Below are 14,558 nucleotides of genomic sequence, written 5' to 3'. Positions count from 1 at the left end.
TGTCAAGGTGTTGGCAGAATTGTAATGAACGGTTAGGAGAGGTAAAATTTGCAGCCTTAGGTTTGGAAGAGAGACCAGATATTTTCTCTTCAGCAAGTCATTGAGAAATATATGAATATGAAAATGTTTACTGTACATTTGATAACAAAGAGAATTTTTGAGACATTTATGTGAGGCTGGAGTTGAAGGTTGGTTGCTGAATATAATAAGGCCAGTATATAATGGAAGCATTACATACTGACCTTGGGAGCATGTATAAGAATAAATGTTAGGCTTGCAAATGGTTCAGCACTAAGCAGGGAATAAAACAAAAAATGTCCATGTTTCCATCTTTGTGTAATGGATTAATGGTTATACATATAATGAATGTTTATGGTGGGATTGGATTGGAGTGGTGTTGGTTGAGGATGTAAACACTTATAGGCTTTTGTACGAAGTTTGTGTTGGGTTATATTTATACTATGTTATAATAAGATAAAATTATTTGCTGTAAATGTTAAGAGTCTCATCTTGTGCTGTCATGTACTGCAAACCAAAGTAATTGTGTCTGACAAGGAAGGATGGAAAGTTTTAGGTTATACATAAATGGAAAAAACCTAGAAGAAGGAGATGAATTTCTGTATATAAATATTGCCTAATATACCTTAGTAAGGTAGTACTTACTAAATATGGGGAATTGAAAGGAGAAATTTGAAGAAAGACAATGGGGAGTAGACTGGATATTGGAGGGAATGTTTATTTCCAAAAGTAAAAATAATTATGGAAAAAATATGCTCCTTCTCCTTTGTTATATGAGAGTGAGAGTTGGTAATGTCAGAAGACAATAACTTGAATACAGTGGAGATATTCTTAGGGATTAGAGCGAACAGGAGCTGAAATGCACATGGATTGAATACAAAAGCAAGTGACAAACATGAAATAAGTGTGTAAGTGTGTCTGTATGATGAGAATGAATGAGGATCAAATTGAAAAAGAAAAAAAGAAAGGAAGGCTGAATGGTCAAGAGGCAGAACGAGAAATCATGACCGGATGGAGTACTGCAGTCAGCCCAAAGAAAGAGGCAAGAATTTTAAAATACAACAGGCAATATAAAAAGCAATGATTCACTGCTGTAAAAGCAATCATGGTTGGCATGATATGGAGAAATATAGTGCATGGATGATTTTATTATAAGCTAGATTTAGCTTATTTTTCTTTCCTTCCTTGTTCAATGGATTTAATTTCTTTGACTTATTCTTCTTACTCCTTTTCTGCACTTTGCATAATATTGCTTACTCTGAAAAGGGATGGTGTGATGTGTATACAGACATGTACTCTGGAGTTCATTTGCAAGCACAGAAGATATAATCTTCTATATATTCTGGTGAATGTATTCATTTAAAAATGAATGCATGCTTCTAAAGAAACTGAACTCAGTTTTCTATGCTTGCATCTGTTGTGGCATTTTTATAGTTTTAAAATATACTTTAATATTGGTAGGATCACTAACAAAAACTCCGAAGTCAAAGGAATTGTTGAATAAGATTTCCAGATGTAGGGAAAGATGAGGCCAGTGTCTTACAATATTAACTATTCAACAATACATAGTAGGCATCCATAATGTGTTGCCTTATTAAATTAATTAAGAATTATACAAAACAAACTTATCAAAATCATAGACAATGAATAACATAATAATTTGTTGTTTATCTGCAGTTTCAAAACAGAATAAATTAAGATGATTATATGCATCCCTAATCATACTCTAATCTTACAAATTGGTTTTTTATCATAATAAATTATCCCAAATGTTTCTTAGACATTCATCCGGCAGTGGATACTTATTATTGCTTAAGTGTTTTGTTCTCCTTGATATAGTTGCCACAACAAGATCAAAATAAATGTTTTCCTCTTGGGATCAAGCATATAAAGATATGTGTGCGCACACAGTAACAGATATCAAGTTAGTTATGGCTAAATTTGTTCCATCAAGTTAAAAGGCACTACAGAATGAGCAATTTTCTTCAGATCCAAACCAAAAAGCATATTAGTATCTATTATTATCTTTGTTGTTATCCTTTTTTGCATGTCACTAAAGAATCTGCACATCTCATACTACACACTACAGTTTTTACAATATCATTTAAGTTTGAGTATTATGATACACATATTTTCTTAAAATTTATTAATATTCCCAAATTCTAACATGTTTTAGAAGTATAAATGTATTTTATATTAAATTCACCATTAGACTATTTTCAGTGTACTCTTGTTGATCCTTACCTATATGAACCACCAGCTTCTGTTAATTCTTTCTTAACTAAAAGATTCAGAGAAGCAGTAAACTCTATTCAAACATTATATATCCTTGTTTTTGTTTACCCCAATTATTTCAAATGGTAACCAAATATCCTTACAATAAAATCAGGGCAATAATATTTTAAAAGAGCATTCATACCATAATCTATTACAAAAGATAAAGTACTTAATTTTAGAGTATAAGGAGTGAAATTTTACTCAAGTTATGTTTAATCCCATATAATTGGTTCTTTGTATATATATGATAGGCATTCATATAATGTTCATACTAAAAATTAATTCAATATTTCCCAATAATTAACTGTTACTTAATGCATACGATCATGAACACATATTCTGGAATAGAGCTTTTTGATGTTATTATCAAAGTTTACAAAATCAGCCTTCCATCTTTCCGAGGTGGGTAAAATGAGGACCCAGATTGTTGGGGGCAATATGTTGATTCTGTAAACTGTTTAGAGAGGGTTGTAAAAGCACTGTGAAGCAGTATATAAGTCTAAGTACTATTGCTATTTACCTCATCTGCTTTTTTAACATAAATTAATATTAGTAAATGACTAACTAAGCCGGATGAATTGGACAGAAATTTAGTTCTGGTTAGAGTTAGAACCACTGAAATTGAAATATTTCATTTAAAATGTAATAAATAAAACTTAAGATTTAGATTGTTTGCGTTTTGTTCAGACATTTTATTGATCTCACTGGGCCTACTACCACTTATATCAGATCTCATAATATTCCAAGTTTCCAAAATAAATTTTATAGCCTGAAGATCTTCTGTTCTTGTAAGATTAGAAATCTAGTTCTACTAGTGACTATTTTGGTCTCCTTCCCATGAAGGCCAGCGTAGATTGTGTTTATCAGTGAGTTGTGAAAACAAGAATGTGAGGGGTTTTTTTTAATGGTGTGGAAGCAGGTTTCAAAATTCCATATTAATTCATGTGTTTTAGAAGTTGCTAATGTACTTGAATCAGATTGCCACATGAGGATATGTTTTAATTGAATATACTTCTATTCTGCCAATTTAGGCAATCCAAATTACTTTTGCAATTACTTAAGATTTAAAAATCCAATTGACAATAAAAGGATCCAGAATATTTATATTCCTATTGCCTGTGTTTTTTTAAAGAAAATGAGTCCTCTGCCTTTTTCAAATTAGGATTTTCTCGGTGCATCAGTTTCTCATGTAAATAAGGGTCAAAAATTATACAACTACCTCAGCATCTTCCAAATGTGCTTTGCAGCTTTTAATGTAGGAAATATAATAGCAGGATAGAAGCTCCTAATAGAGGGAGTGAGAAAATCAGGCCAGGGGTAGGAAGGAAAGAAATCCAAATACTGCTATTCCCAAAGTCCTCTTGGTTCATTCCACCCATGGTGGTCAGTGAGATGTGGGTGGCATCTCTCATCGTTTTTCTTCAATAACTTTTTTCCGAAACATTTAAAAACCATGTTTTACATATGGATATTGGTTTCAGAAGTAACATCAAATTGGAGTTGGTAAAGTGCTTTGGATCTTGCTCAAACACATCTCTTCTTTGCTACTAATTGAATCAGCCAAATTCTTTTTTCTGTGCAAGCCTAAAAAAAAAAAATGCAATGGTTTGAAGGAATCTACTCATTAATGTTAATGCATGTTTTACCACAGCAGGAGGTTTGGTTGAATTGTATAGATTTGTATTTCGATTTCTTAATGATGCTTTAATACTCGGCGCTGCCTGGAGTCATTTATTTTGGTGGCCTTATAAATCCAATGTGATGCTGGTGTTATTGAAATGCAGTGTTCCTCCAAGATTTCAATTACCTCTGAAATATATTTGCAAAGCATATAAAGCCCTTGTATTTACTTGGGGATAGAAATTCTTAGACTCATAGGTGATTTTCTTTTGAGTGGCCCCCTTTTTATTGAAGATATTAATTACTTATAGTACGTTTAATTTGACAACATTGCTAAACGCGCCAGGTTTTTATCTGTTCAGACAACACCTCTGTAAAGTCCATAAACTGCTTATCTTTTCACTGCTTTCAATATATATTGTGTAATATAATCTCTTAGTATCTCCAGCTCTTTAAGATTCCCGAAGCTTCCGTATTGTTGTATTTATTTGCTAATCTTTTTTAAACTTCTAGAATCTTTATCCAATTTCCACTGAAGTTGGTATGTCTGGTTTTGAGCTGTCACACTCTAGAGATTGATCCCCAAATACTCTTTCCAAACAGAAAGCCCATCAGACAGAGACTAGGATTGGATTAAAGCTGCACTGAGATGGTGACTTTTTTTAACAGAGGAAAAACAAGAAGCTCTACCTGCAAAAGTCATGCACAAATATTGCACTTTAGAAAGAACTAGATTGGAAATGGTAAATTCAGAAAAGCTAATAGCTTCTTGAGTCTTTTCCTATCACACATGTCAGGTGCAATTGAATCTTGCACCAAACTGTAATTATTTGGTATAATCTTATTCAGTCTGCATTGGGATTGTCACACTACTGAGGCAGGTGAGAAATTAGAAAACATTTACATAGTAATATGTCATAGAAGGTTTTCTTTTTCTTTGTAACTTACAGCAAAAGGAAGGTCAGTTCAGTATGTTGCAGCTAGTTGGCATGCTGCGAGGCATAGCAGCCGGCATGCGTTATCTTTCAGATATGAATTATGTTCACCGGGATTTGGCTGCCCGCAATATCCTGGTCAACAGCAACTTGGTTTGCAAAGTGTCCGATTTTGGCTTGTCAAGATTCTTAGAAGATGATGCTTCAAACCCAACCTACACTGGGGCCTTGGTAAGTTTTTATACAAGAAAATACTTTTTCGTGAATCTGTAATAATCAGGCAGGATTATGTGTTTGCATTGTGCTATATTTCAGTGTTGTTTTATTTTTATTTATTAAATTTATTTGCCACCCGTCTCATGGTTCAGGGGACATTGTTGAGTCTATCTGCAAAAGTTATCAGTCATTTAAATAAAGTGAAAAATACGGTCTATTTCTCTCTATATTGAGGAATTAGGTACATTTTAATGGTATTTACTTTTTAAATTTATACCTTTGTTATTTTTATAAAAATTCAAGACAGCAAACATAGCTTTTCTTTTGATTGTCACAAGTTTTATATAATGAAACTGCCATTGTTTTGAAATGCACTCTGTAGGAATTTTAGTTCTACTACTAAAATCAGTAGGAATCTATTTCTGTCTTTCTAAAACTATTAGCTTACTTTTTAAATCTAAGAACTGACTTGATACCAGTGGACTTGTCTTGAATTGAGAGTTGTTTGATGCATACTGCTCTTCTATTCCTTTAAAAATTATAGGGTGGCAAGATTCCCATTCGTTGGACAGCTCCAGAGGCTATCCAGTACCGTAAATTTACATCCTCAAGTGATGTCTGGAGCTATGGCATTGTAATGTGGGAAGTCATGTCCTATGGAGAGAGGCCCTACTGGGACATGTCCAATCAGGATGTAAGTTTTAATGTGGCCCAAACACTAAAAGTTGATGCTTTGAACTGGATATTTACTTTTTGGATAGCATTCATGTATATGCTACTGGGAGCATGTCCTTATGCTTTTCTTCCTTTGTTGTAGGTAATCAATGCTATCGACCAGGATTATCGTCTTCCACCACCTCCAGACTGCCCTACTGTTTTGCACCTGCTGATGTTAGATTGTTGGCAGAAAGAACGGGTCCAGAGGCCCAAATTTGAACAAATAGTCAATGCCCTGGACAAGATGATTCGCAAACCATCTGCTCTCAAAGCGACGGGCACAGGAAATAGCAGGTAGAAAGGGAAGTGTGTAATCCACAAATTGGAGGGGATGATGGAAGAGCTGTGTTTTGAAGTTTAGAAATCAAGCATACCTTCTACTTATTAATTTGGAATCCGATACTTCCTCTGGACAAAGAAAACAATAATCAAAAAGCTCTTAATACCAGTGATACATATAGAGTCAACACGAAGTATGCAAACTCTTATTACATAGTACCCTGTATTTAAATACTTTGCAATGGGTAAAATTAGTGAAGGGAATCAAATGCATGGACACCAATAGCAAACGACCAGTAAAGGCAGGAGTAAATGTATTTGTCAGGATGGGAAATGTTTTGTTGTATTGGTGGTAATGAGTTAATAGTGTGGACATGACCAGGATTTCCTTGGGAAAGAGGAGAATTCCTTGGATTTTGGAAAGAGTTTGGAAATCTAAGCTATTCTGGATAGTGCTTACACTGCAATTTATGAATAGTCCCCACTACAAATCATCAGGAAATACTGTTAGGAGTTTTGAGCAACTGTTGAAGTGTGTTGGAGGCCACAAAATAAAGGTTTTGAGGACTGTAAGCAGCTGGAGAGCAGAGAGAGGGAGAGGGAGGGAGAGAGAGAGGAAGTGCTGTGTTTTGCATGGCTCTAACATTATCCTACAACACATAATGAAAGTAAATTAGAATTATTTTTCTTAATTGCTAAGAAGAGTGAGTCTCAAATGGAAGAGTTTTCATAAGAGGTGATATAAGGGGGAAACGAGTATTGTGGCTCATATCCTACTCTCAGCCTATTAATAGAGTGCTTGATTTCAGATTATTCAGATTTCAGATTATTAAGTGAACGGCTGTCTGGTGAGCAGTTAAATTAGGAAAATTCTTGAAGGCAATGGCATGTGGATTGAGCAAGGTGTGGGTCTTGGAAATGATCATGGTATCTAATGAGCAAAGGTGAAAACATGAAATTGGTAAAGAAAGTTCTGCCTCTAGTGGTGATAAGGTGATGGTGGAACCTTCTCAACACAAGCTGATAATAAGACATAGAAATTCCTATGTTCCCATGTGTTTTTCTCAGCTTTATACAACTAAAAATTTGGGGTCAACAAAGAGGAGTTCCCTGGGGGAAAGATGCAGCCAAGATTAGATGAATTCAGAAGTGAGGAAGGAAGTCCATCCTGTTGGCATGGAGACATTTTCCCATGGGTATTACAAACTTTCATCCAGAGCCAGGAAAGAAGAGAGGAGTCCTTAGTTGTACACAGTTGGTTTTTTAAAAAACTTTCAGTGCATAAAGGTGCCTTTATTTCTGTCCAAAACTGAGAGTAAGAAAAGCAAAACATATAGTATTTTAGAAGAGGAATAACAGGAGCCTTCTTTAGGTTTAAATTCCATTGAAAACCTCTTCAGGTATCAGGTGCGCCAGTGGAAAGCACAAATAAAACCCATCTAAGACCTCAAGATTACTTGGCAGATGTATCTGGCAGAACTGGGGTTGGCAGCAATTCCCTATAGTGTCTTTCAAAAGTCACATGCTTCACCACTTTTCCCCCAGCATTTTGAATATCGGAGTATGTCCTTGTGCTCTTGAAGTGTCCCTCTTCTCTTCTTCTTTATAGACCATCCCAACATTTACTGAGCAACTCACCCCCAGACTTCCCTTCACTCTCCAATGCCCACGAATGGCTGGATGCCATAAAGATGGGACGTTACAAGGACAACTTTGACCAAGCTGGCCTGACTACATTTGATGTCATCTCACGCATGACTTTAGAGTAAGAACTGCATCTACTATTATGTGGCAGTACAATTGAGTCCACAGATAAGCACACGTTTGGCTGTCATGGATATACCTGCATACTCTTTGTGTTTTTATAATTATGGTATATGATTTGTATTTGAAAAGAGAGCATGGGTCAAAATGTCCTCTAGTTTAGGTGTAATTTGAAAAATATAGAGGTATTTCTTCTTCAAGAGAATAGAAAGAAATTAGTTATCTTTCTCAAAAGAAAGGCCATATCTTTCTGAACATCTTTTTAATAAAATAAACATATATATATATATATATATATATATATATATATATATATATATATATGTATGTGTGTGTGTGTGTGTGTGTGTGTGTGTGTGTGTGGTGTGGTATTCAGCTTTGTTCAGGTATTTTCCCACATCATTATAGTTGTGCTTTTAAAGTTAAAGCTACAACTTTAAAAGCACAACTATAATGATGTGGGAAAATATCCGAATAAAGCTGAATACCATACATGTAAGTACCCGCGAAAAACTTAAGAAAACAGTTTTAAGTTTTCAGATGAGATTCTGCCGAAACGTTGCTACAGCATTAAAAGCACAACTACAATGACATGGGAAAATACCTGAACAAAGCTGAATGCCATATATATATATATGTATGTATGTATGTATGTATATATATATATATATATATATATATATAATACACATACATAATATACAACATATCATTACAAAAAAAATCAATGTGAAAAACTAATACACATAAAACTAATACACATAGAACATATATGTTTCTAATCAATTGGACGGTGTGTTCTTTCCTCAAAAACAATTTTCCTAATATTCACTTCCTATTATTGGTAAATATTCTTAATCTAACCACTTTATTTTTTCCCCAATCCTTATCTTTTTATTCTCTGGTTTTTATCCTTAATCCAATTGTACCATTTTTCCCAAACTGTTCTATATTTTGAGTCTACCTCATCCTTTAGCTTTTGGGTAAGTACGTCCATTTCAGCGCAGTCAAGGACCTTCTGAATTATTAAATTGTTTGTTGGCATTTGGTCACCCTTCCAGCATTGTGCCAATGCAGTTCTTGCTACTATAATTATATGAAGAATTAAGTATTTCATTTCTTTAGCGTAATCACCTTTTTCCATTCCCAGTAAAGATATTTCGGCCTTAAATTCTAATTGAATATTTGTAATTTCTTTTTTCCAAATTCTATTTTTTTTTTCTAGTATTTTTTACTTTCTGGACAAGGCCATCAAGCGTGGAAGAAGGTACCCTTCCTTTGCTTTACATTTCCAACAAAGCGGACTTAGGTTTTGGTACATATTAGCTAACCTCGAAGGTGCCAGATAACCACGGATAACACATTTTGTATTGATTTTCTTTATAGACCACCAATTTTGTTACTTTATAATTTTGCTTCCAGATTCTTTCCCAGTCTTCCAGATTGATATTGTGCCTTACATTCCTTGCCCATGTGACCATTGGGTCTTTAACTATTTCTTCAGAAGAAATAATCTTTCTGAATATCTATTACTCACTAAAAGTGTTTCAACATGGTTGTGTGTACAAAATTGATACTGTTTTTCCCTATGCAAGCGTATATTTGGCAAGAAAATATACTATGATAGGCCAGGTACCCTGTTTACCTGAAAATATGAACTACCCTGAAAGTAAGTCCTAGCTTGATTTTTTACATGTGTACCCAATATAAGTCCTACCCTCAAAATAAGCCCTAATTAAGATCCTGCCCACTCCAGAGTGCACAGCTAAAAATTAAGCTAGGATGGGAAGGGGGTGGTGGAGCTGCCCTACTACTTACTTTTGAACAATTGTAGCCAGGCCTCTCACACCCCAATACCTGCCTTGCCAGCCCATTTCTTCTTCAGCTGGCAAGGCAAGGCTGGCAAGGCTTTTCTGAAGTTCTCTGTAGCTGATAACAAAGCTCTGCATCAAACCAGAGCTCAGTTATCAGCTGCAGAGACCTTCAAGAAAGGCTTGCCAGCCACAGAAAAAGAAGTTCCTGAAGGCCACTGACAGCAAAAAAGTGATGTACGCAAGTAAGGTTAGTCAGTGGATGACATCACCCCAAAATAAGACCTAGTACCTTTTTTGGTGGCAAAACAAATATAAGACAGGGTCTTATTTTCGGGAAACACAGTAGTTTTCTTTTTCATTTATCAAATGTCAGCACAGTCAATAATATGATTATAATCTAAAACCTGATCTAAAGTCTGATGCCAGCATTAGGTACATTTGTCTATAAAACAGTTTGCTTATAACATTATAAATGTATAACATTATATTATAAAAGTTTATAAAATTATAAAAGTTATGGTATATTGTAAATTTAGGATATCTTTTTCATCTTAAAATCTAATCCATTCAGAAGCCCTGAATTCCCATCCAATTATTACCACGGTGATCTCACTTACTTTTCAAGTCTGGGTAAGATTGGCCGGGTGTTGTTATTTGGTGAGGCCAACACTCTGATATGCTGCATTGTAAGCACTAAGGAATCGTGAAGCTAGAATGTGTGATTTTGTAAATTCAGACAGGACCAGGATTCTGGGGAACTGTAGTACAACACATTTAGAAGACCACACATGACCAATCCCTATGTTTTTGCATTCCCTTGGCCAGCATTAGCTATAGAGCTTCCAGTAGTGTCTATTACTCAATATTTTATTTATTTATTTAAAACATTTATATAGCCATCTGTCTTTCAGCACATCAAAAATTCAAAAGCTTATAGAATAATTTTTAAAATCATTTAAAAGTCATTTATAGTTTATAGATGCAATTTTTTTTTCTGTAAATGGCCCCAGGTCATGGGTGTCAAACTCATGTGTCACATTGCCATCACACGATATATCACATTTTTTTCCCTTTGCGGAGCTGGGGTGAGCATAGCCTGTATGTGACCTATCTGGCCCTTAGGCCACCAGTTTGACATCCCTGCCCTAGATAAATAAATCTGTGAAAACTATTGCATTCTCTTTAAAGAGTTACATGCAAGTATTAATCTGCTATTCATCCAATTAACTATTAATTTTATATTCATATGTATATGGTGGAAACGTCAGTAAAACATTGTTTAAGGTTTTGAAGAAATATGAAATGACATAGGAAGCTGATTTATTCTGATCCAGAATCATCTCTTTAGCTCAGCAGGGATTATATTGTACATAAGGTACATCTGTGTGCCACTTCCTTCAAAGATTACATCCTTGAAACAACACAACAGTACCATTCAAACACCTGCAAACAACAACATTAACTAAACAAATTTCTAATCCCCCCTAAAGTGCTGCCATCTGTTACAAGTCACCCTTTGCTTAGAAGGCTCTGTAAAAGGCAGTTTTTATTTCTGTCATGAATGATAATAGTAAAAGGAAGGACACATTCTGAGTGCAAGCTATTTAGAATGAAGTACTTGACTGACAGTACTAGACTCCAAGGCCCCACCCCTTTGACATCCCAGGGAAAAGATACCTGCCAGGTGCCCACTTGGCCACAAACTAGTAGGCAAGCAGACTTCAACAATACTAGGTGATTCTAGAAGTAATGAAGATTCATGCCACAAAAAGCCTTTTAACAGCATCTTGAATTGGGCCCAGAAGGTGACTGGCAACCAAAACACCCCCTGCAATTAAGATGTCCTTTGCTGTACCAGTTTCCAGTGGGAAGCAGTTGGGCAGCCAAATGTTGTACCTCCAGTCATTTTCAAAGGCAACCCCCATCTAGCACAAGTTGCAGTAATCTAAACATAAGAGCCTTTGGATCGAGCATGATTAAAAGTTTTCTCTGGGACTGGGGCCATCCTTCTCCTGCCTTTCTGCTTCAACATCTAAGAATCTCAGTGGGCATCTGAATGTCACAGAGGGGCAGAAATACATTTAAAAAAAATCAGAAATGAAATATTTCATTTTAGAGTACATTTGGCTCCTTAGTATCCTGGTTTATTTTGCCTATTTTTGTCATAAAAGCATTAATGAGATAGAAATTTTGTAATTAGCTGGTGGGTGGTTTTATTATTCCCCCCATTGTTTTAGCTTGCCCGCCATCCAGAGTCACTTTTGGAAAAATGAACAGCTCTGTAGATTAAATAGATAAATACAAAATATTTTTGGGGTGGGGGGAAGTGCCATCGTTGTTCTATGATCTGCAGCAAAATCATGGCATGCTCCAAGATAACACACCCAAAAAAACATGCGGCCTGCAGTTTCTAACCATCCGCGATAATACCATACAAATCCCCTCTTCTACAATAGCCGTTATTCATTGATAGAAGATAAAGAGTGTACCTCACCAAATTTCTCTTCGAAGGCAATAAGCACTCCTACCCATGGAAGAGGTGAAGATGGCAAAACGGTTTCAACGTTCTGCCAGACTACAGTGGCTTGAATGAGTTTGCAAGTTTAGACAGTGCCAAAACCTTGGCTGAGATCTTCTTCTCTTTTGATTTGCAGAGATATCCAGCGCATTGGCATCAGCCTGGTTGGTCATCAGAAGAAAATCCTCAACAGCATCCAACTCATGCGGGTCCACCTCAATCAGCTTGAACCTGTTGAGGTCTGACAAACGGAGCACAGTCCATTTTCCCTTTAAACACCTGGAGAATCAAATGAACAATTTTTTTTGCTGTCAAAGACAGACAGAGCAGTCCATTTCAGGCATGGATGGGGGCACAGGAAACATTGCACTCCACTTCACAAACCAGAGAAAAATTTATAGAGATTCTTTGCTTGTTTTTCTTTATTTTTTTATTATAACTTGAAACACTACAAATCCTGTGTCATTTAGAGATGGGTGGTATTGTACATTTGGGGTGGGGTGGGGTGGGCTGATAGAACACAGGGTAGAGCTGGAAAAGTACCTTTGGAATTGGAAATGCACTCACCGCCACTTCAATGCCAACATATGGGATTGAACCCATAACAGAAACAGACACCTCAGAAGATTATACTTTGGACTAGCGGCCTGTAAACAGCAAGTTTTTCAGCTGGAGCAAACAAGGTTGAGTTTAATACAGTGTTGAAAGACTGAGTTGCCAAAAACGACCCCTAGAAAGCTTTTGTCCAGCTAGTAGAATTCGGTGCTGAGAAGAACAGGGGCTCCAGTTTTTTCTTTTAGGCAGTTTTAGTTAAACAAAGCAAGACAGTCTGAATGCTGTCTCATCAGGTAGTGCATTTGGGATGCTGTTCAAGTTAGCAGAAATGGACAAATCCAAACCATGGGACAGAGTCTAGACCAAGGACCTCAAGCTTGCGGCCTAGGAGACAACTACCACTCTCCAAATCATTTTCTGTGTCCGGCAAAAGTCCATGCTTTGTAGGTGCTGAAGACCTAACCCAGCAAGGCCAGAGCACTGAGCACCAAGGAGAAAAAGAACAGCCCAGCAACTACTTCAGCTCAATGACCTCACAAGTTCTCCTTGTGGGCGCAAGTTTCACAGAACATGCTCAAAGTCTCTCTTGCAAGCAGTGCAGCCCTTCTGAGACCCCTAGTTGCTCTCACATTGCATCATGGATGCTGTTTTCTGAGATGGTGCTAAATTCTGCTGGTGGGAGCAGCAAGGAAACAAAGCGCAGCCAGAAAAAGAGATCAGGAGGCTGGGACTGGGGAAAAAAGGAGGAGGCAACTGAGGGAAGGGTTGTAGCTGTCTGCCCATCTGTCTGATGGGCACAGCATGGGAAGGACAGAGGGCAAGCAAGCAATACCACAGGAGAGAAAAGGAGAGGAGAAGTGGGGAGGGGGAGACCAAAGGAAAGCTGTCCCTCTTCAGCAAGCAGAGAGAAGAAAGAAAGAAGGGATTGGACAGCTCTTAATAGGATGGCTTTCCTACTCTATATCATCCTACGTATGATCGTGAAGAAATATTGCATATCAGCGCAGTAATAAAAACCAAATATTGGTGTTCTAGTTAATGAAAAATGCTGCCAGCTAAGTAGCCAAAGTGAAATAGCTGTTTTGCAGCACTATTTTGCAAATAGCTCTGTTTCACGGTACTTTTTATATTTAATAAATTTATGTTTAATGGCGCAATACTCTTCATTTTTTACTTCCTAGATACTTTTGAATCACGGCATGAGAAGGCTTGAAGGGTGAGGCCCTCAAGCTAATGAACTAATCCCATGCAGCACTCATCTGAACTGAGCTTGAGCCCCTGGTCTAGATGTACCGCAGTTCACTTGAATGGGATTTGCACTGGATAACTTTGTTGTGTATTGGGCCCCATAGTAATTGGTAAGAGCTTGGTGGGAGCATTTGGAGTTTTAGTCTTAGGACCCGAAGCATTTTGGGCCACCCGTGGATTGTGTTTGATCCTCTGATAGGATGTCAACAGCCTAGCTGAAGTAAGAGTAGGTAGCAGTACAGTATGTCTGTCTCTAGGAAGATGAAAAGTCCTTCTTTGCGATGTCCAACTGGATGTGGAGACCACAGAAACTGAAATAAAACATTTTACCAAAAATACGTTGATAAGACTTTGTTTGAATGTGGGATTACATTGATTTTCTGGAAGTTGAAAGAGAGCAGATGGTTTGCACAAATAAATGATTGAGGATCTTGCCCACATTGAGACAGGCTCCATTGAGAACACAGGGAGGTGAATGTGAAGCCTTATCTCCTCCAACTGTAAAGATAACCCAGATCTATTTGGGATGGGAGCAACAACACGCAGTCATTAATTAATCAGGACACTAAATCTCTATCCATCACGATGCATTTCTCT

At 36.7% G+C, this 14,558-nt stretch overlaps 1 protein-coding gene across 2 annotated transcripts in view; it reads left to right on the top strand.

Moving 5' to 3' along the window:
• Window positions 1–14,297, top strand: part of LOC113449584 (ephrin type-B receptor 5) — a 174,000-nt gene extending 159,703 nt beyond the window's left edge. For both annotated transcript variants that reach the window (XM_087926285.1, XM_026720664.2), the window contains exons 13-17: window positions 4,866–5,081; window positions 5,611–5,760; window positions 5,884–6,077; window positions 7,672–7,827; window positions 12,295–14,297. In XM_087926285.1, the coding sequence (XP_087782411.1) occupies window positions 4,866–5,081; window positions 5,611–5,760; window positions 5,884–6,077; window positions 7,672–7,827; window positions 12,295–12,403 (825 nt within the window). In that variant the 3' untranslated portion in view covers window positions 12,404–14,297. The remainder of the gene's footprint in view (window positions 1–4,865; window positions 5,082–5,610; window positions 5,761–5,883; window positions 6,078–7,671; window positions 7,828–12,294) is intronic.
• The last annotated feature ends 261 nt before the right edge of the window (window positions 14,298–14,558 follow it).

This window comes from Pseudonaja textilis, chromosome 2 (assembly GCF_049901715.1).
Source record: "Pseudonaja textilis isolate UNSWEBS1 chromosome 2, rPseTex1.2, whole genome shotgun sequence".
NCBI lineage: Eukaryota > Metazoa > Chordata > Lepidosauria > Squamata > Elapidae > Pseudonaja > Pseudonaja textilis.
This window is presented reverse-complemented; position numbering and strand designations above follow the sequence as displayed.